At 44.7% G+C, this 22,738-nt stretch overlaps 1 protein-coding gene and 1 long non-coding RNA gene across 2 annotated transcripts in view; one reads left to right on the plus strand and one right to left on the minus strand.

The window, feature by feature from the left end:
* The window catches only part of LOC128851780 (uncharacterized), a 32,678-nt gene extending 32,295 nt beyond the window's left edge, over positions 1-383 (minus strand). The window contains exon 1 of the long non-coding RNA XR_008449220.1: positions 254-383. This is a non-coding gene — a long non-coding RNA (uncharacterized LOC128851780). The remainder of the gene's footprint in view (positions 1-253) is intronic.
* Positions 357-13,459, plus strand: HEY2 (hes related family bHLH transcription factor with YRPW motif 2). Its single transcript, XM_009562896.2, has 6 exons — positions 357-479; positions 964-2,023; positions 3,470-3,548; positions 3,656-3,739; positions 6,418-6,499; positions 11,276-13,459. Exons 2-6 carry the CDS (start codon positions 1,941-1,943, stop codon positions 11,953-11,955), a joined length of 1,008 nt encoding a protein of 335 aa, XP_009561191.1. The 5' UTR covers positions 357-479; positions 964-1,940; the 3' UTR covers positions 11,956-13,459.
* Positions 13,460-22,738: the final 9,279 nt, after the last annotated feature.

Genomic DNA, 22,738 nt, shown 5'->3' on the forward strand with positions numbered 1-22,738 from the left:
GCAACAGGAACGGTTTCCAGGGTGAGCAGAAATTACAAATCCAGCAGCACCGACGCATGACATTAAAGATTTCCGTGCAAAACCCCGAGACAGCTCGGAAATGCACCAATATCCCCGGATGACTGAAATATTTTAGCAAGGATTCACACGGCCACCCTCGAGCCGCTGTTGCCCCGTTTCGGAAGCGTTTGCAGGCGCCCCCCGGAGCTGCTGCCGCCCAGGAGAGATACCAGGGGCTTAAATTCAGACCTACCGAATCTCGACCCCCTCCGAAAGCGGCTTCGCGGCGTCCCCGGCCCGAGGGTCCCCCCGTGTCCTTGCAGTGCAGGCAGCCAAGGGAAGGTTTGGCGCTCATTGTTATCATTTTTATTCATCTAGAAAACCCCACGCCGAGTAGTAAAACTGCTGAGTCTGCTGCCGGATCTCAAATTGAAGCCGGGAGCCGCAGGCTGCTCCTGCTATTCCGCTCCTCCCGAAAGGTCTCGATACATTTTGGTGGTGGTTTTTTTTTGTTGGTTATTTGTTGGGGAGGGGAGGTGGGGTTTTGGCTTTTTAGGGGGTTTTTGGTGGTTTCTTTTCGGTTTTTTGTTGGGATTTTTTTTTGAGCCAGAAGAACCCGTCAAAGGGACCATTGTGGTGTGAACACGACCCAAGCCGGTCCCTTTGCTGTCCCGCGGGCGCTCGCCTCGGCTGTCTGAGTAGCCACGGAGCTTTAGTAACTCTGCAAACACGGGCATGAAAAGGATGTCCCGGTAGGGCACTGAGGCATGAAATCCCGCTGTTCCTTTACATAACTGCGATATCCACATGAAAGGGCAAAACACCCGGCGTGCCACCACGTCTAAAGGCTGAGATGGAGGGTGTTCACGGGGAAAAAAAAAGAAAGAGTTTCGGAGGTCACGAAGCTCTCAGCCGCATCGTTTTGCGGCGATTCCTTGACGCCTTTCTCTCGGTCTCCGGCAGGTGCTGCCGCTGGCCTCAAGCCCTGCGGACTCCCGAGCGCCCCGAGGGACGGGAGAACGCGGTGCTGCCCCGGTCGGTGATACCGCCCCCGACCCCTCTCGGCACCGGGGCGGGAGGAAAAATGCCCCCGGAAAAGTGGCAAACGGGACGGAGGGGGAAACAAGGAAAAGGGGGATAGTCACCGAAAGCGAAAGATTGAATTTCTGTGGAGAATATACCGGGGAACATATAACCCTGAATGTATTTTGCCGGGAATCCGGAATTAGAAAAGACAAAACAAACGGGGGAGGAGGAGAGATCCCGAACAAAAGCAAAATAAAACCCGGCTGTTACAGACCAGCCGGTAACGGAGCCGCTAAGCTTTCTCCGAGTCCTTTATAGCCGGGATTATCGCCGTGCTTGGCTCCCGTCCCGGCAAGTGCCCGCTGCCCCTCGGCGAGCCCTGCGGGACGGGGCCAACGCGCCCGGGAGTTATACCTTTCCCAGGATTTATACATTTCCCAGGGCTGACACAGCTCCTAGACTCTCCTTCCTGTGTCCTACGACACACTCCGCTGCTTCCCAGGAGCGGCAGCTCCAGGACGGGGCTGCTCCAGCTCGGAGCCCGCGGGCAACGAGACCGACCCCCCTCATTAAATGCCGGGTGGGATTAGCGAGCGACGAGCGAGCCCCCTCACCCCCTTACCGGGGTCATCTGCCCATCTCCGCCCCCCCCAAACGTGGGTCAGGGCTGCCGGGACCCCCGCAGGGCGGCCGCCCATCACCCCCGTCGGGGCGGTCCTTGCCGGGGGCGGGACATCGGGCTTGAGGCTGTGCCGCGGCGTGGGAAAGCGGCTCAGAGAGGGTTTGCTCTGCTGGCGGTGCGGAGCCGTGCCGGACTATCCCCCCTCCCCCTCCTCCCCTTTCTTCCATCCCCCCGGATTTATTTATCTCTGCCTCCATCCCGGCTCTGAGCCGCGGCGCGTCCCGTTCCCACCATGAAGCGACCTTGCGAGGAAACTACCTCAGACAGCGATATGGACGAGACTATAGACGTGGGAAGCGAGAACAACTACTCGGGGTAAGTGGCGCACCCTCCGGCTCCGCGGGCGGGTGGGATGGGATGCAGATGGGATGGGATGCGCCTCGGGATGGGGCAGAATGAAGGGGACACCCAGCCGCTCTGTTAGGGAAGGTGGGCAGCCCCCCCGGCTGCGGTTTTATCCCCCTCTAGGTCGATGTAGGGCTTCCCCATAGCTCCCCAACAGTTTGCCAGCGATCCAGCTGCTCGGGCCGCAAAATCATGTGGAGCGCTCGAGTGGCTTCTGAGCCACCAAAGCTGCGGCTCGTTATTTCTGCTCAATTTGCCGGTTTCCATCAGATCTTTTCTAAAATAGGTCCTGGGCGGGCCGAATAACCTAAAGTAGTAGACACTAATGGGAAATCACCTGTAGAAACCAAGCAGGCATCCGCAGCGGTTAAATGGTAACTTCAGCAAACCCCGTGTGAAGCGCAGGCGAGGGCGAGTCCTGGTGTTTGCTGAAGGAGGAACAGCCTGGGAGCTCCTGTAACAGCGACAACCTCAACGTGCTGTGGGTTCCTCAGGTCTTGGAGAACATAAATTAGTGCAGCAAGTGATACAATTAATGAATTTCCACAGTCAGATATAGCACAAGTAATGTATCCAGGAATAAATCAGGCTGTCATTAACAAAGAAACCCTGTTGCTTTGGGCCACCCTGAAGTCTCAGGCTCTCCTTGAATCCTTCTACAGACTGGATGAGGCCTCTTCCAAAATCTATTGTGATAATTTGGGGTCAGTGAATGAAGCAGTCTGTACCGTACATAGCACTGGTCTTCAAAGCTGGTCTTGCCGACGTAGAGGCACACACACCAGAGCCCCATCTCGTCCGCATCAGTGACTAAATTAGTATGAAAAGTTGCTAGATTTTTTTTTTCTCCTCACTCATAGTGAAACAAAAGCTTTCTCATACTTGTGGGTAGTGTAGTTTTAAATGGATTCTGAATTCTGTTCTTGCAGCAGGACGACACAGCAGACCAGGGCTGGGGACTGGCTTTGTACTGGAGTATCTATTGACTCTTGCAGCAATGGGCAGGAATGTCAAAACCTAGCAGGCCAGGCAGAGGTTGTGGTGTCAGATACATGTACTTCCACTGCTGTTAGCACGTATAGACGCTTTGCGTGGTTTTGGACTTGGTTCTTCAGGCTGTATTTGGTAGGCAGGGCTTTATATGTAGTTGAAATGAAATCGGCTGAGCTCGACACTGAGCTATCTCCAGAAAGTGATTTTGTTTCCAAGAGTGTCCTGTCAATTCAAAGTACATGCTGGGGCAGTAAAAAATGAAATGTCTCTCGCGCTCCAAAAATGCCATGCAGTGAAAGCACATCTTCTAAGCATTGAAAAAAGCGTGAGAGGGACTATGCAGACTTAATATGGTGATCTAAGGTATCTTCAAAGAACAGTGTCAAGTTGTGCAACATCTGACATACTTTTGTTGTTTCGCAGGCAAAGTAATAGTTCTGTCATTCGATCAAATTCCCCAACAACGACGTCTCAGATTATGGCCAGAAAGAAAAGAAGAGGGGTATGTTGCGTTTAATTCTTTCCCTGTGTGACAATTCGCATATGTGCTGTGATTTTGCCCTTCAACGTTTTTTATAAACTTACTGCGTTCTGTTTTTTTGGGAACAGATTATAGAGAAAAGGCGCCGTGATCGTATAAATAACAGTTTATCAGAGCTGCGGCGGCTTGTGCCAACTGCTTTTGAAAAACAAGTAAGCCTTCTTTTTTTTTTTTTAAATTCTGTATCTCATCTGGCAACGTTAGTTGTCTTGTAAAACTCATTAAAATAATATTGTATGTGTCCTGATCTGGCACAAAGCAGGCATTTCAATAAAATGCTTTGTTGTGGCAAAACTATTAGAAACGTAATTCATTATAAGGCTGAAAAACATTTCCATTCTTTGGCTTGTTTTTCCCTGAAGGGTAACTGTGTTCATGTTGCCTCTGTTCTTTCGATGAATTCCAGTAGTGGTTTTGTTAAAAAATGTGCTTTACTCCATATTAAAAAAAAAAAGACCCAAACCCAACCCAACTCCCCCAAATCTGTATGTCAATTAGCCGTCTAAATCTTTAAATATAATCTGCTTTGCTCCTACTTTAAGAAACCTTTTTTTTTTTAATCTATAATTTCAGTTGAAAACTAATCAATCCAATTTTCTCAAAAGGGAATAGTCATTCTGGATTATTCTTGTTTTAAACAATTCCTTCGAACTGGCACATTAGGAGCAGGAATAGGCCGATGTCATATGAGCTAGTGAAGTCAGTGATATGTTCAAAGACTTTCAGTGAGAAAGTACTCAGTGGGAGGGCTGGAAGGATCTAGCTGACTTTCTTGGTAATGAAATCACAGACCAAAAGTTTAGAATACAACCTGCCCAGTAGAAAGGGCATTTTGTTTATGCCATTCAAATTAAATTATTCATTTATTTTTCCATATCGTGGTTTTTAGCAAGATTCGATATTTAGCCTTGTTCCAGTTTTACTGGATGCGTCTGAAGATCTATGGATATGCGCAATTGATGCTATGTGTCATTAAAAAGCTGAAAATGAAAAACCTGACTTCCTTGTAATAGTAAAATAAAAAACAGAAAGTAAAATTTGAGAGCGGGATTGCGAGGCGCTGAATGTCAGCAGTACCTGCATGGCAAGCACTGCGCAGTATTAGGCCTGTTACATCCCTGCTCTGAACAAAAGCTGGCTAAAAAGACATTTTAAGTATTGTAATCACAGTGAGGGCATCACTCATGTCACCTGCAATACACTTTTAATAGCTCATAGTTGTAACTGTGCCGTTGTGTAGGTTCTGGCAAAAGAGTGACAAAGGTATTTTCAGCTAGATAAACAGGGGCAGGAGACAACAGTTGTTTGTCCCGTTTTATTGTTTACTTCTTGCAAACCACAAACACTGTAAAACAAGTCCTACAGAGCCTTTGGAAATTACCCAGCGCCATGCAGTTTTTAGCTATTAGTCACTCGCACTGAGACGGCTTGTACTGTGTCTATGGAAAAGATGAAGCCTGAGAAAGCTACAGGATATAGTCGCATGCAAAACGGGGAATACTGACCAAAAATTCACATGCGCACCAACATTTATGTGAGGAAAGCGCTGAAAGCAATAAGCAGATTGGAAATAAATATATTCGCCTAAAAATGAGTGCGCCCTGTATTTTGTTCGGAAAGCTCCACCATTTTTCTGTGGTATGCCAAGGACAAAGTCATTACAGTCCAGCTCCTTGACATTCAGCTCACTGAGGTTTTCAAGTTGGAGGTTTAGTTTCGCTTCCGCCTCCCTCATTCCCTCCCTGCCCAAACCACTGCTCTGCTCTCCAGAGTCCCTGGGGAAGCTGGGCTGTGGAGGAGGGTGTAAGCCTTACCTAACTTGCATGCCTGCAACCTGGGCGAAGCCGGCTGAGGCTGCAGGATGACCAGCGGCAGTGAGGTGGCCCTGGCGATACCTAAGAGAAAAATTTAGCTTGCAGGATGCGTTCAGCTAGTGGCTGCGGCTTGTGCAGCCCTGGTTTTAACTGATGCCAAGGCATAATTTCTTGCAGTGGAACAACATTTGCATGGTAAATTTGGTCATCTGAGCGTGCTCCACACGTTGAAACTACCATGTGGAAAGATCTAGACATGAAAGCTACCACGCAAAATAGTTTTATTTATAGATTAATATATTAGTGATAGCTTTTGAGTTGTATTTTATACTTTTCCAGCACTTTTTCATAGTTCAGTGAGCCACCCTCAGTAACGGAAAATATTTTTACTGACAGAGGAGCTAAACTCTTTCTTTTTCACAGTTTTTAGCTTCATGACACTGCCAGCTAGGCCTTTTGCTAACTTAAAACACTGTGGACCGTGCGGTTGTTTTTTCAGTCGAGAATGAGAATAGAATATTCAGTGGCCAAATGACATGTTGAAAATTAATAGGCAATTAAGAAAGGGGGATACTTCTGGATATGTGTCCACAGGGACACCTACTGGTAAAAGCAAAAAAAAAAAAGTTTGCAGAAGACCTCTTCATCAATAACTGTGCAGACCTGGCCTGCCAGCTCTTCGTTTGCATCTGTTGTTAAAAACTGAGTCCAGAAAGTTATGTATTTCTCTCATTTCCTGAAGATGTCAGCTCTGCACTGTCTTTAAGGCCAGAGCTATGCTGAGCTATAGCCTTAATAAAGTGAAATTGTGCTGCTGCTGCTTGTATCCCTAGAAAGGAGATACCATTAGTCCTTCGACAAAGTCTGGGAGGCAGATGCTCATACAAGAATTAAGATGAGAATGTCCTAATGATAGGGCAAATTGAAACCATAAGGCTGAGCTCAGTGGAAAGTATATCAAATTAAAGCTTCTAGTATTTGTAAGCTTTTATTTATATGAGTTTCTTATCTCAAAGGGATCTGCCAAATTAGAAAAAGCGGAAATACTGCAAATGACAGTGGATCATCTGAAGATGCTGCAGGCGACGGGAGGTAAAGGTAAGCAGCTGACAGTTTCTTTCCCAATATTTGGGGAAATCTCAGCCAAAAAATAGCGCTTTGAGGAGCTGTGATAGGCGTTTCCAGATTAAAGGAGTGGAAATCAATGCTAATGGCAGGATTGAACTCGTGGGAAAGAACTACTGGGACAAAAGAAGCACTTGACCCTGGGCTTGTGTTTGCTTTCATAACACTGTGGGAGTAAAGGCTTCATTCACAGGCAGCCCAGTCAGAGATTTGTTTGGGGTTTCCAAAGAGCACTGAAATCTGCACAGGGAGACAAAACAAATACACAAACACCAAACATAAACAGGAGGTTTGTGGCAACAATTGTGTAGCCCAAAACCGATGCTAAACCTCATTATCCAGCAGCTATACCAAAGGAAGTAGATGGAGAGGAACTTTCATTATTGTCTGTGAATTTTCTTTGTTCTGCAAAGACTTAAATGCCAGGTTAGATTGTCTCATTCACCAGAACAAAACCCGATCTTGCTATATACAGCTCCAGGTATTTGATAAAGCAGACAGGCAGAGACTGGCAGAGCTCTCTGCACGCATATTTATGTGCTGTGTTTGTGTGTCAGAGATCTGGGTAGCTCCCTGTTAATGGGTGCTGGTGTGACGCAGTGGCTGCCCTGGCTGACCCATTAGATCAGCCGGCTGCTGGGAGTCGAGTGTACCTCACTTGTGCAAGCTGACAGTCCCGAGGCTGAAGGCCAAATGATTTCAGCCACCCACGAGGTATTTTGTGTAGTCATGATTTTGGAACTTATTTGAATTGAAAAACTTGCTGGCCTCCTGTAAGCGCGGTCCCACGTCCTGTGCCATTGACCATGATTACGGTTCAAATTGGTGCAACAGAAACCAGCCAATTTTTGATTGATCCATTCTGCTGTACAGGTAAAAGGTAGAAAAGAGGTGTCTGTTGCTCTCTCTCTTCCTTTTTCGATTAAACTTAAAAATTTTTAGCCCATGATTGTTTTACTTCTCCTCTCTGTTCCTTGCAGCAATTACAAAACTCAGCTCGGAATCAGTGCGTGCTTAATAACAGATGGTTATAGGAAAGCATGTCGAAGGCTGGTGTTCTGTTATTTGTGAAAATTAATACTGAACTAACATACATATTTTCTAGGCATTAAGAGGCTTTTGATAGGAATTAATTTAAGCTTAAAATATATGGGTGGCTTGTTCTATAAGATGTGAAAGGGATTTTATTGCCCTTCATTTAACAGGCACACCTCCTGATTCCTTGGAAAATATGTAAAATTGAATTTTTAAGGAAGTTAATTTTTATATCTAAACATGTCCTTTAAAAAGCACTATTTAGTTGGTAAATCTATGTTCTTGAAAATTACGAAACGCCAGAATTGGTCGTGCTTGTGCAATTTGAATTCAGATCTTCTGTGTGTGTGTATGATGGTGTCATCTTTAATGGTGTTGTTGTTAGCTGGCTTTCCACAAGCTGTGTCACACTTGGTGCGCTGGGCGATCGACGTTCAGCTGCTGAGAGAAGCCGTGGGTTGTGTTATAACTGGGTCAGGTCAAGTGGCAGGGAACAAAGTGCCTAGGATGCAAGCTGCTGGACAGGGAGAGGTGTCGGCAGAGCCTTGGCTTCCAGCTGCGGCAAGACAAGCCGGATTTTGTTAGAAATCCCAGGGGTCCTGCAGACTCTTCCTTGGTCCACCAACACTGCTGTGCCTGTCCCTGCCCTGGCTGACACCTACGTGCCTGTGGCTGCAGGTGGGCGGTGTGAAGAAGAAAAAAGAATGAAGTGTCTGGGTGCAGGGAGAGGTGATGCTGGCTTGTATCCACTTGAGCTGGCCGCCAGCAAGTGGGCAATTGCAGCTACCTTCACGCCATACACAGCTACTTGCAGTCCATAGCGGGTTGCACGTCAGTATAATACCTAACTGCTTCACAAATACTACGAATTTATCTTCTCCTTCTGACCCAGAGATAAGAGTAATCTCACTGCATGGATTAAGAAACTTTAAGAAAAAGAGGTTTGCAAGTTAGTACTGGGCAAAGTTTAAGCCTGTATTTCCTGCTTGCTTAATGTTTTACTTTGCAACCTAAGTAACAGCTTTAAATAGCATTTTTAGGGTGTTTTTAAGGCAGATGTTTGGTTTATTTGCAAGCATAGTTATTCCCACTTTGTACTCATCTTCCAAGCCAGACACTGTTTCAGATCAGCAGAAAACTGACTTCCATCATTTTTCCTATGGATAAACACCGTTACTGCAACAGGGGGAAGTGGATCCTGACGCTCTTATGCTCCACTGCATAGAGGGATAGGGAGAGCTCATCCTCTTCCTCCTCACACAGAAATGGAGGACATCCACGATGGGGAAAGCCTGGGGCTAGGAGAGCCAGGGCTGAGAATGCTGAGCCCGAGGTGGGCACAGCAAAAGAAAACTTGACGTGGCTGCCGTCCCTCCTCTGCTTTTCAGAGCTGCCCGCACAGTCAGGCTGCCACCTCTGAGGTCCCGTACGGGTACGTGTTTCTGCTGCCCTGACGCAGGTGTGGGCAACGGTCTCCTCTTCACATTGAGTTACTATTTTGGCTTGGGGCCAGGGCTTTTTGCTGACCATGCAAGCAAGCACAGAGGAGGAGTAATTTGTCAACAGTGAGTCGCTTGCTGGGACCTCGGTGTGGTTTTATTGCAGCTTCGCTGGAAATGTAGCTTGGGTGACTGACGCCTGGGTCAGCAACATGAGTTAATACAGCTTAAATGACTTAGCTGGTGTCCTCTGTGCAGAGCTGGTGGGTTACCAGGATAGCTGAAGTAAAACTGAAAGTTCTTACTCGCTACAAGACACTGTCATGTATATGTGTGGGTGGTGGCGGAGGACGTTCTTGGGTTTCGGAAAGAAACACAGAACAGCATTTTTCAGTCTGTCTCAGATGGGGGAAGCCAGCAAAGGGGAAACCTGGAAAAGATAATCATCAAAATCAAAACATAATGGAGCCTGGGAGTCCCAGCTCTCATCTCCCCTCTGTTTTCATGTCTCGGCCACCACAGGAGACTGAGAGGGAGCCAGGATCACCAGGGCTTTGGAATGGCTCGTCACAGAGCCAGAAGCTTAGATGCAGAGGAAGCTCATGACAACCACGTCTCTTCCAGTCCGGAGGGAGGGAGGCTGAGAAGCCCTGGCTTGAACCGCATGCTCTCAGGGCTCCCAGGCTGGCTGACTCGTGGCCAGACCTGGGAGGTGGCTTTGGCTGTGCATCAGCCCCTCTGAAGCTGCCGGAGGTCCTGGAGCCTCTGTCGTGGAGGCAGTCCCCATGCCAGGCTAGCTGGCACCCAAGCAGTTACCCTGCTAGCTTCCCACCACTGGCCTGCCTGGCATTTGTTTCTCGGGATTTTATTCAAACTGCAGTGTTTCCACAGGTCGGTTAGTTGCAGTGGACTTGGCAGGAAAAAAGTTGCGAGGAATTAGTGCTTGCTGGGGCGAGTCCTCGACCCCTCATGCTCACTGATCTGCTGGCAGAGCAGCATTTCTCTCGGGTTTCATACAGCCTCAGAGGGGCAAGACAGCTTGCATAAAAATTGTTTTAGTTTGGCAAGAAGGAGTGTAGAGCAGGCAGGGCATTTGGGGCAATGGCTATAAATGTGCCCGTTAATTCTATAATGTAGGCGTGCAGTGACAGAAAAGTTCTTTTCTTGCCTGAAAGTTGATAAAGGAGAAAACAGCTGTATACCTTGCTACCATTTTTCAGAATGAGATTATTTTATGGCAGAGAGAGACCTAGTGCAGGTATTGCTGCCACATTCCTCTACAATAAAGGCAGCTGATCTTTTTATACAAACACGTCAGAGTCACACATACCTAAGAATTTTCACTGAAAGCAAGAGGAAAATCCACCATTAAAGTTTGGGAGTGGGTAGGACATTATTCCCCCAAGCAGACAACTTTTAAACTAAAACAGGAAAATTAAAAAAAAAAAAATTTGAATAGGTTTTTGTAGGTGATGAGCTGCAAACAGACGCACTAGATTTGATGTTAGACCCTTTTAGACTAAAAGGGAATATCTTTTCATGTGCGTTTCATCATTTTTTTTTTCAAATGCTTTTTTGTCCCAAGCCTGTGGAGCTCCAGTCGCTGTTTGTTGAAATACCTCACAGACCATATGACTGTCAGTCTTCCATCTCCAAATTAGCAATGGCATTACATAAAACGTTTTCTCAGTAAAGCTTTTTATTGTGTGTGTGCAGAGTCATGACAAGATGTTTTTAGTTTGTAGCTAAGTAACACCGTATGTCATATTGTCTTAATGACTCTGTGAAGTAGATGGGACCCCGGCAGCAGTTACAACTGTCTCACAATGTTGAGAAATAGTTTGAGAGCATTACTGGGAATGCTAGTGTAAGGAAGAAAAGGCAGGGTAGTACATGCAAACTCTCTGATCTCTAGCCTGTTTCTTTGTGTGGATAAACATCCCATTCACACACACGCACAGGGTCAATACTACACTGCAGCAGCTTGCTGAGGAATTTCAGGAGAGGCATCGTATATCTTCTTAAATATCACAAGTACTTACAGACTTAATTCTTTTCATTTGTATATTGTCTGCAAGAACAACTGAAACCTATTTCATTACAGGGATGGTCAGACAAATCATTTACGGATCAAGAGAATAAAGTTTTCACGTTGCAATTCTTAACCTGTAAAGAGAGCTCTGGTGGCCGAGCGAGCACCAGCTTAGCCGTGTCACCTGTCATCAGCTGGGAAGCCAGCTCAATGCTCAACAGATCTTTTGCCTTCTCCTTGTAGGTTATTTTGATGCTCATTCCTTGGCCATGGATTTCATGAGCATTGGCTTCCGGGAATGCTTGACGGAAGTCGCAAGGTACCTGACTTCAGTGGAAGGTCTCGACACATCCGACCCCCTGCGTGTCAGACTCGTGTCTCACCTGAGCACCTGTGCCTCTCAGAGGGAAGCCGCTGCCATGACTTCCTCCATGGCCCACCACCACCACCCCTTGCACCCTCACCACTGGGCAGCTGCTTTTCACCACCTCCCAGCTGCTTTGCTGCAGCAGAATGGACTCCACGCCTCCGACACCGCTCCATGCAGACTCTCCTCAGATGTGCCACCCCATGGCTCAGCCCTGCTCACAGCCACCTTCGCCCATGCTGATGCCGCTCTCAGAGTCCCCGCTGCTGGCAGTGTCGCTCCCTGTGTCCCACCTCTCTCTACCTCCCTCTTGTCCCTCTCAGCTACTGTTCACGCTGCGGCAGCAGCAGCCACAGCAGCTGCCCAGAACTTCCCCCTCTCCTTCACTGGCGCCTTCCCAATGCTTCCTCCCAGCGCGGCTGCCGCTGCCGTGGCTGCAGCAACAGCCATCACCCCTCCGTTGGCTGTATCAGCCACCGCCAGCCCTCAGCAGGCTGGCAGCGGGGCCAGCACTAAACCATACCGACCCTGGGGGACTGAAGTTGGAGCCTTTTAAATCCCCACCCTCCCTTCCTGGTCCAGCTCCCTCTTCCTCGCGTGCACACACACCCCACATGCCCCAACACACCCATGCACGAGCCTGCGGGACTCGGCGTGTCCTTTCCTGGTCCAGATGAGGGGCCACCTTCACGCAAAAGGTCTGAGAGGTGCTGGCAAGCCTGCCAAGGAACAGCACAGCACAGCTATCCTCGCTTCAGGTGCCAGAGAGGACATGAGGTGATATCTTCTCGGTTTGTTTCACTGGAGGCATCTTGAAGGAGCAGCAATGACTTTCAGAAACAACGTGACCATATCGGCGTGTAGAGGTTTCCTGGGAAATAGGTAGACACTAGAACTAATAATTATCCAGCTATGCATCCTTCTTTGGCAGAGAGGTGAGGGATCGCACCTACCAGGTCTCCCCAGGCTAGAAAAAGAGTTTGAGTTTCGTAAGTGCCTGACATTGAAAAAATAATAAATAATTTTTTAAAAATTATATATATGTGTGTTCTGCTAAAACAAATAACATTGCACAGATATGTAAATGGCATGGAAGAGAGGTAAAATCCTGTGTTCAACTTCAGAACTGGGATACCTTCCAAGGAAGAGGGTGTTCTTGAAGTGGAGATGTTTTTTTAGCCAAAAGATTGCCGAGGAAGAATGTTCAATTTGACAGGCCTAGTTCTCGCTTCCTTAGTTCACTTTCTTTGTACAGGCTTGCCAAATTGTGACATCTAGCATAGCACTGGTAAAAGCAATTATCTTATCAGTGCTGGGATTAATGAATGTTTCAGCACTGCCTGTAAGCCTTGAGGCGCCCTTTTTTATGGCTTAAATATGGTGCTAGTGTGTATCTGCACAAACAGTGAATTTGTCAAGCACCCAGAAGTAACCACCTATTTAAAGCGTGCACACTTGGATACGATTGATTCGTGCCAATACAAGAGACTCAATGTTGCAAGAGTTCAAATTAATTTATTTAGCTGTATTTGGACATTTAGCCAATTCTGTACAAGATCCCTCTTCTCACTATCGGCTTCTGGGAGAACGATCACTCTGGGTATGAATGGAGTTATGGTAGGGACGATTTTTAAATTGACTATTGACATGCCAACATTGTAATGTAGGTTTGATTCCAAACCAAAATGAATGTATTGAGGGGGATGTCAGTAAATTATTTTGTCAATACCCAGACAACTATTGCTGCATAATATGGTTTGCTTTCATTTTTTACTACAGTGACTTAAAATAACATAAGTATTTTAATACACCCAGTCAAGAACTAGAGATTTTATGTAAAAAAAAATAAAAATAAAACACAGCATGTATTATTATGCACTTGATTTCTCTGCTGTGTGGAGAAAGCAATAAGCATTGAGAATGTTAAACATTATGCAAAATATACTTTAAAATATTTGTTTTAAAAAACTGTACCTAGTGGGTCTTTTATGCATTACTTTGTTAACCTATTTTCTATGCAAAAGTCTTTACATATCACTAATTAAACGAAGTCCTTTTTGACTACGTTTTATGGATGATTTGTTGCAGTTTTTGTTTGCTCTTGAGGAATACTCATTAGTTTCTGCCACTGGTAACAAGCCCATCAGCTGCTCTGTCCTCTTTTGCCCCCCTTCTTCAGCCAGGAAGCCCATCTTATACAGCATGTTCTCAAACAGGCGGAAAAAAGGAGTAAGTGAACAAGCTTCAGCTTGTGAACTTGTTCTGTATTGACAGTATACTTAAGGATACAAACTTATATGTTCATCCCATAGAGTCCCCAGAATCGTTGGGGTTTGTAGGTTCAGCTTTCCTTCAGATTCTCACTAAGGACCTATGTTTAGAAGGGGGAATTCTCAACTCAATGACATCATTAAATACCTAGATTGAGAGAGGGTGTTTACCCCCTTCCCCTCCCCCCCTCCCGGTTCTTGGTCTTCTAATTTACTAGTTCTTATTGAGACACAGATTTTTTATTGTTTCACCTAAGAACTGCAAAGCCTGTCTGTAGAAGGCTTGAAAAGCTCTGTCTGGAAGGATAAGCACGGAGTATTACATGTCCAGAAGACACTAAGAGATTATTATGCCCAAATTAGAGCTGACAAGACTGAGGCAAAGAAACGGGGTGACCACCCTTCGGCCGGACAGAGGCTTCATCTGTTGCCAAAACACAGCCTTGGCTCAGTGACTCGCTCACCATCATCCCTTTCTTCCAAACACTGAACACATAACTCCCATCCCTGCCTGCACCAATTGGTCTCCAGCACCCAGGCGAGGAGAGGGATTGTGATTTGCTTGAACATAATGCTGCCCCATGGAGAAAACAGACAAGAGAGAGAAAAAGGCTTACTATCCCTGCACTGTAAATCATCCTTCATATTCCTTGAAGTTTCATTGTTTGGGGTAGAATTTGCCCTCTAAGAGCCTTGTATGAGGTCTCTCATGCATCATCTCATGCTAGAAATGAGCAGCTCCTTAGTTCTACCCGAGGGCTTCAATTTAATTGATGTGCCCCAAACCATTACTGTTTGTTGCCCCAAATGTAACACTTTGCCTCATTCTAAAGAAGGGAGTTGAAAAAAACATCTCTAAGAGATGGATTAGGTAAAAGCATAGTTATTTTAGTACCCTGAAACAGCTTGCCATGGATGGATTTACACAGCCTGTGTGTTTAGGCTTACCCTATTTTCACTCTGGCAAAACAGGCCAAATTCAGGGGTGCTGAGTTGCTGATGTTTCCTCTCTTTTCTTGTTTTGTGTTGTGTTGTGTTTTGTTTTTTAATCTGAATCACCTGAAGGGACCAGCACATGAGGCTGGATCTCAGCCTTTATGCCTGTTTAGTCCAGCGCCTCTGTTGGGAACGTTACCTCTGTGACAGTAGATTTACCAAGTGAGAAATCCGTGCCGAAGCATATTTTACACGTGCTGTTAAAAACAGAGGGGAGGGTAATAGCTTCTGATGGCTTTGGTTGTAGTTGTGCTAATAGCTCAGAGATGAAAAGGTCTACAATATTTTTAAAACAGAGCAAGGGAAAGTTCTTTCCTTGGTATAACTGAGATCAAAAAGATAGGACTAACAGCTGTGCACATGCAACCTTTCTTCATCCCTTTTCTATCTTTATTCTGCATTCAGTGATGAATGGACTTGGAGGAAGAAGAACATTGGTAGTTTATATCATTTAGAACCAGATCATAGCATGTAACACAAGACAGCAAATCAGGCTGCTTGCTCAACAGTAAGCAGTTGGCTTTGAATAACTTCACAATGGGTGGGTTTGCAACCTTAAATTCCAGTTATCAAGAGCATCAAAGGAGGTTATGCAATTTCCTAGAATGTTTTTCTTGAGAGGAGAAAGCCAGGAGCAAATTCTGTCACTCAGCATTAGCAGGCTCGAAACCATACCCTTAAGCAGTGCAAATAAAAAGCACTTAGGCTGCTGTAGCTGTGGGACTAACACAGTCACCCTGCACTGAGATGATTACCCTAGAGAGAAGATGGGCAACTGAGAGGCAGTGCTGCCTGTCCTCCCCTTGCTCTGATTGCAAGTGGAGGAAATCCGGCAGTAGGTATTGTCGCAGAAGGAAAACCGGCTACTGTGGCCGAGGGCTGAATGCATATATTCAAAGCAGAGTAATCATATCCTGTCTGTGACTACATCTGTCTGAACAACTGCCAGGAAGTGCCAGGAGGTGCCAGTTCATGCTGCTGTCTCCTTAGTGTGAACCTTCAAAATGTTTGTTTGCAGCTATTCTGAAAGATGATACTTCAATCAGGATGTTATGAGATAAGCAAAGGGCATTTACCAAAGCTTGGGAGGTGGATATTAGCAAAGTCTTAGGGCTACTGTAAAGGAGACCTTTTTTTCTTGATAACAGAAAAAGGTCACAAGCGCCTTTTCATCAGAAGAATACCTCATCAGAAAATACAATCATCAGAAGATACTACATCAGAAAATACCACTGAAGCGTTAAGTGGACCGTTACCAGCTCTGTAAGCACCATTCTCATTAGTCATCTGCTCCTATAGGCACAGTTAGCCTATAGGTCCTCACAATAGGACCCGAGTGATTTAGTAGTCACAGGTAGTTTTCTCCAACTTCAAGAAAAGATGAAGAATTGATATATCTTTGTTTGCAAGCTTCATGTGCCCAGCCTCATTTGTCGGAGGCTACTGTCTGAGCCTGCGTAATTTTACTCAACTGAATTTTTACTCAAGCTGGAATTTCTACTTGTACTCTGTTCCTCTGCTTCACCATTTTACACAGCAAAGACTTGTGTTTCGGAAGCTAATCTGTAAAGGTCTCAAAAGGGATGACCACAGCAACTCATTTGACCGTGACCAGAAATGGTAAGGAAAAGAGCACCAGCATGGTGTCAGAATTGCTTGGATGTCAACTTGAGAGTAAACTCAAGCTTTTCTGACTTACAAATAAAACAAAATGTTGAAAGATCATTATCTGAAAAGAGGTGTTTCGAGTGGAGTTTCTTGGGTTGTTTTTTTATTTTTGGGGTGGAGATGGTAACGTTTTCTTGCCCTGCTCCCTACCTCCCCCAATTGCTACTACTGATAGTTGTAAAACGCTATTAATGTCTAAACACAATTACTTCCTTGGCATTCAGTTGCTTAAGTATTTGCAATGTCTTAAGCCGGACTTCAACAATCACTCTGAAAGGTGTGGGTCTCCCTTGTGTCCTCTGTCATCTCTGCCAGCCCTGTGCAGATGCCTGGGAAACCAAAGGTTGCTCAAGTGGCCCTAAATGAGTTTGGCCAGGTTACAGAATTTCTCCTTCTCTATACTGCATCATCTTTGGAGAGTTGTGATTTGAAGCTTAATAATATTTTCATGTGGTCTAATTTTTTTTCATAGAATCATCCTCCTCCTCACCTGAATAAACAACAGAACTGTATCAAAGTAATTGATGATAATGTGTTGTTATCATCTGTCCATCCTGTATAACTAAGACCAGTCAACACCTCATTTAACTATAACTTCAGATTTTGTCTTAATGGTCTGTCTGCAGCAGTGGCGGTGATTATAAGATTATGTCAATATAATTTCTTTTTAAAGGGATATTTTTCTGCATTCATGATAGCAGTGCAAAGCTAGGACACGTGAGCTAGTGCTGTACCCCACAAATTTAAAAATCAGAAACAAAAAGAAATTAATATGGGAAATAAAAGGAAATGTCTCCAGTTGAATTACTTTCATGGTCTGGAGAGGCAGACTCCTTTTTTACAGCTACAGCTGCCGATACCAAATTCAAGCAAAGTTAAATGTTTAGACAATGTTTATTTGAACACCACTATTACTAGTATTTCACAGGAAAGTCCTTCTGAAATGTTCACTTAATTTCACTTTCTACACAGTCTATACACAGCATTTCCCTTCTATGAAGGAAAGACTTCAGGGTAAAAAAAAAATACCTTGATCCAATACTGGAATTATGATTGCAATCACCTAACAAATGGGAAATTTCTAACTGCCCACATCTTCATATATGTTACAATAAGACTTCCTTCCAAGGAACAAACATACTGCTCCAGAAAACAGTGTCTTACTGGAAGATGTAAGGAAAAGTATTTTACTGTAAAGAATATCCATAGAGAATATTACTGTGTGGTAGGTGAAAATCTAATAAATGACTACAAGGCAGTCCATAAATCTAAGGAGACAAAATTATGATCGCAGAAAGACCTACATTTTTTTTTTTCTTCTTAGTTTGATTTAACTCTGAATCATGTACTTTTTTCATCTATCAGAGAGACAACTATTTTTTTTGTAGGAGAAGGACTTTCCCTCCAGGAGTTTAAAACAAAATGCTATGTATTTAAGGTACACTTTTGCAACTAGATTAGAAAGATGAGGTCTGTTGTCTGCATGTAGTTCAGATAGTTTTTAATGATACTTCCCAGCACAACTCTTAGGTTTAATATACAAACCTTAAAATAAAATAACAATGTTTCTCCCCCCCTTCCCCTCCTTGCTTTCTAAACATATTTTGGTGGCAGAGAAGGGAGTTTATTTTGTTTGGGTTTTCTTCAGTTTGTTTTTCTGAAGCGGCACCGTGGTGGCAAGGAGGGGCAGCAGAGCACACGGCTCCTTGGGTGCAAGTAGCATCTCCTTTCCTTTGGATAGGCAAAGCCACTTCCTATCTTCTCCCTCCTCTGCCCTCTTTCTTGGGCAGCTGTGCCACCAGGCAGCCCTCTCCCTCCTCTCCTAAAATAAACAGGATGCAACCACAGCGAGAGGTGGCTGCTGGGCAGCGGCCTCAGCAGCGGCTGGTGGCACGGACCAGCTGCCAGCCAGAGTTTTCATTAGGCTGTCCCAGTCTCTCTTGCTGCACTCTTAATTTCACCAGTCAGAAAGGCCAAAGTGTGGGGATTTTGATAATTACCTCAGCTCTTCAGCTGCGATCTGCCATCACTAGTGTTTGCTTGCTTTCCTCCTCGTGTTATCACCAGTCCAGTACCTGCCCAGTCACAATGACTCTTTCCTTTCCATTTACTATTGCAGTTAGTGGATTAAAATGCTAGAAACAGAAATCTCAAAATAAAGCAAATAAAAAATTATCTTGATATTGCTGGAAACTGACCTTCATGTGCTGCTCCGTCCTCCTTCAAGGCCTGCTAAACACACAAGAAAGATTCCCATTAGTAAATCACTATTGGGTCATTAAACCTTTTTAAGGCAGTGTGTGCTTTACCAAGAGAATGAGGATTACGACACAGCAGTGGCTGCTGCCCACTGACAATCATGGGAACCGACCTCAGTAATAAATCCATGAATTAACCAGCTCACTTTGACCGGTTCTCATGCCAGATCAGCTCCTTTGATGTGACCATCAAAACCCAAGGATGCCCAATAGCAGCAGCCACAACCAAAACAATAGAGAAGTAATAATTAAATATAAATATGTAAAACCTGCTTGCCCATGTGCCTGGCTTTTGCAGTGTGGCATTTCTGTGCCTGTGGTTGAAACTGGAGACAAAAAAGAGAAAATAAAGCCTTTTTTGTGTGTATGTAACCTTTTAAAGGAAGAAAACCTAGGCATCTCAGCGAGAGATTTTTTAGGTGCCACTGATGTACATGACTTTTTCAGCTAAGTGGGGGTTCCCCGTTGCTTTTCAAAACCAGTCGGAAAAGTCATCACCAATTTCCCTTATGGACTGATCCTGTAGAGGGACTAAGGATGTCCCTCTGAGGGACACAGAGGAACTATTCCTCTTCAGTGGGACTATTAATGTAAATAGAGTTATTTATGCTTTTAAGCCCCTGCGGGACCAAAACTTTAGAGGATGCGTTTTCATTTGTCTGACTTGTAAAAATATTCAGGTGTCAAGCTCCTTTTGAGTGTTTAAATACATCACAAATACGATTATGAGTCTGCTTCTTGGCTGCCCACCTGTAAAGTAGTAATCACGTTATTTAATTTCTTGTCCTTGATTTTGCCTAATTAGGCCTCAGGCTCCAGGGGGAAGACTGTCTCCAAACTCATCATTACCCTGTGATGACTGAGGGAATCACTGCCATCCTTGGGGTGAGGTGACTCTTTCTGTGGGCAGATGGTTGCCCACTCCCGCTGCCTGCAGGGTGTTTAACTCACACTGCTATGAGTTACTTACTCCAAGCAGCCCAGCAACAGAATGTAGTCGCCAAGAAAGCAGACAGGTGGTGATTGATGGGTGCCTCTTCTAAATCTGTGTTTCTGAAGAAATGTGGTGGTACAGCATGTCATAATGAGCTGTTGCATATTGCCTGTGTTCACAGCCAGAGCCACTAGCAGTTCCTGTCACTCCTTTCTCACCAAACAGACTTGGGGAGATCATGGTGGGAAGTCCAAAGGCAGTCATTTCAGAACTGGGTTTGGCATGCAGACAAGTGGTCCCTGTGAGCCTCGCAGCAGGCAGGATGAGCCTGTGCTCATCATCTCATGTGCTTCACACTCAGATTCAGCCTTCTTGCTTAAGGGGAGATGAGTGCAGTATGGCTGGAAGGATGAACACCAGCCAGCGGGCTACAGCAGGGTGATCCATTTTGATTGACCCAATACCATTACCAAACAAACCTGAAGGTGATACTTTCTACTCAGCTTGAACAAATAAGCTGAAGCTTATATACTGCAAAACTTCATCTTGTTGGAATTGGACCGTCTCTTATCTGAATAGAGAGGAAGATTAATCCTGTTTCTTTCAGTTATTTTGCTGGATCTCTTGTGCAGAACTGCAGCTTACACAATACCAATTATGCTGTTTATGGAATACAGAGTTGTTGTCGTTTATGTAAAAAAATCCCTTGCAAAGGATGTGGAGCCAGTTTGAGTGCAGAGCCTCTCAGCAGCAGAGCTGCAGAAGGCACCCTGCTGTGGCCACGCTCCATCAGCTGCCTTGGCCTTGCCTGGGTCACTGCGCTTCCCTGTTACACGCAGCGGGCAGCACCACCAGCCAGAGCATGTGTTGTAATATCAGTTTATAGTCTGTTATTATTATTCCTGCTTTTGGAGGAATCTAGCACCTCCCAGCTCGGTTTTCCTGACAGCAAGGCAAAGACTAGACACAGCGTAATAACATTGTCAATATAGTTTACTACAACATGATTAATCAAAAGACCACGTGGAAAACAAAGCATGGAAAAGCAGAAGGTAATGCTTGACTGCAGCCACAAAGTAGCAACAAAAGGGTCTAGAAAGCAGATTTTTCAGCCTGTAAGTGAAAAAGTTTAGGCTTTTAAAAGGATCAGAGCTTTCATAATTTCATGATCAGAGCACTTCTTAATAGGACATGGCAATTCCTCCTGTAAAAGGATTTTTTTTTAAATGGTCCTTGGACAATAGTATCTAGATCTGTGTGTGGTAATCAAATCTGCATTGGACTGTCGTTACCACCACGTTAAATAAAATGCCTTAGTTTGGATAAAATAATTTCTCTTAAAAAGTGATTCAGAGTAAAAATTCCAACTGTAGTTCTAAAGACACAGTCCTAGCAGGATTTTAAATGAGGTTGTTATGATTTTTCTTAGTTTATCTTACTGTCCAGGATGTGTTCCTCATTCGATTTTTACTTAGGAGAGAGATTTACAGTTATGTTTTAAGACAGCAGAAAGGATCTTGGGAGGAAAATAAAAGTGGGGAGCAGGGGAGAAGTCTGGAGAAGAAATTGTGTGCCTGAAAGCATTTTTGTTTGTTTGTTTGTTTGTTTCCCCCTTTCATCTCCACCAGGTTAATAAACACTTTTCCTTGGTTGTGTCCTTTCACTGCCATGGTGACATCACCTCTAATGTCGCAGCACAGACTGCACCCATGCTTCACCAGCCTTACGAATCCACGCAGAAAGGAATGAAATCACCTTTGTTGTCTCCCCAAGCAGATGATGCCTTGGGATCTTTATTTGGGATACAGAAATTCTAGTTCCCTCCTTTGCCTCGGCACAGATTTTTTACTTGATCTTCAGTTCAAAATCTACAGGTGAAAAGCAGAGATGCTGCTGGCCCTTGACAGTGTGGCTGTGGGGATGAACGCATCCAGGGCCACATGGTTCTTCATCACTCTGGTATTGGCATATATCATCAATATATCAATGCCACAGATAGACTGAGGAGTTGAAGAATCCAAGTCACGCTCCTGATGATCCTTTGAAACTGCTCTTTTGTAAATGCTACGTTAAGGCTACGCAAAAGGCAGCTTGTAAAGCTTCCATGTGCAGTCTTAGATTCAAGGAAACACATTGCACATGATTTTGCTTAGTAACAACTTCGGCTGTACATTAAGTCGGCTTTAACAAAGCCTTCATTACTTTATAGCTCAATGCAATTAAACGGCCACAATGTTAACTTACAGAATTAACTGACACCTTTAGAGCAGGGACCATGCTGGAAGGCGCGGGGTGGTGGTGGCAGACGTGGGAGCAAGGTGCCACCTCGTGGCATCTTCAAGCTATGCTTTTATCAATAAGCAGATGTTCGTTGCCCTGTAGAGGGCAGCATGAAGTTGTCCTGGTTTAGATACACCAGCAAATAGAAAATAAGGGAATAAGAGGCTATCAGAGTGCTATGGGAACAGAATAAATCAAGTGACTGTGTGACTATATGCCCTTCAGATAGAAGTGAAATATGAGGGCAAGTAGAAAATATGCCTTTAGGGAAAAAAAAGTGAGCTTTCATTTTCTAAAGAGATTGTTGGTTGTAAAAAAGTCGTGCAAAGCTTTATGTTCATTCATAATGACATTTCATATAAAATTGGAAAAACCTTAAGAAATTGAATTAATGCAGGGCTATAACTTAAAGGAGGTAAAAGTTAATGCCAGAGGCAAAAGATCAAGTTCGATTGTGAAACCTCCTGTTCCCAAATTTTCCAATAAATTATAAAACCTAAAACTTCACAGCCTTAACCAGAAACTTACCTACTGGTTTAAATTGATCTGTAGTTAAGGCACTATTTTCCTTACTTTCCCTATTTGTACTGCAGTGCATTCCCATCAGCCTTTGCTGCAAGAGAGGAGGCAATTGGTCAAGCTTTAGAGGAAGAAGCGTAATAAAGGTAAAAATACTTGCGATCCCGTATCTCACAGTTAGAAGTAAATTCAGCTCTGTTTTGAGAATGTGATGCTTACAATAACAACAGCAATATTGTTTGAAATACCTCTGTTCTAGCCTGTGCAGCCATGTGCCAGTTTGCTTTTTGTAATGTGCTTGATGTTCAACCCATGCTGAAAGTAAACACTGATCCTGGAGACTTTAAGGTCCCTTCCAACCCAAACGACTCTATGATTCTACACATGTCCCTGTCCATGGCAGAGGGGCTCCAA

The sequence above is a fragment of the Cuculus canorus genome, chromosome 3, assembly GCF_017976375.1.
Source record: "Cuculus canorus isolate bCucCan1 chromosome 3, bCucCan1.pri, whole genome shotgun sequence".
Taxonomy (NCBI): Eukaryota; Metazoa; Chordata; class Aves; order Cuculiformes; family Cuculidae; genus Cuculus; species Cuculus canorus.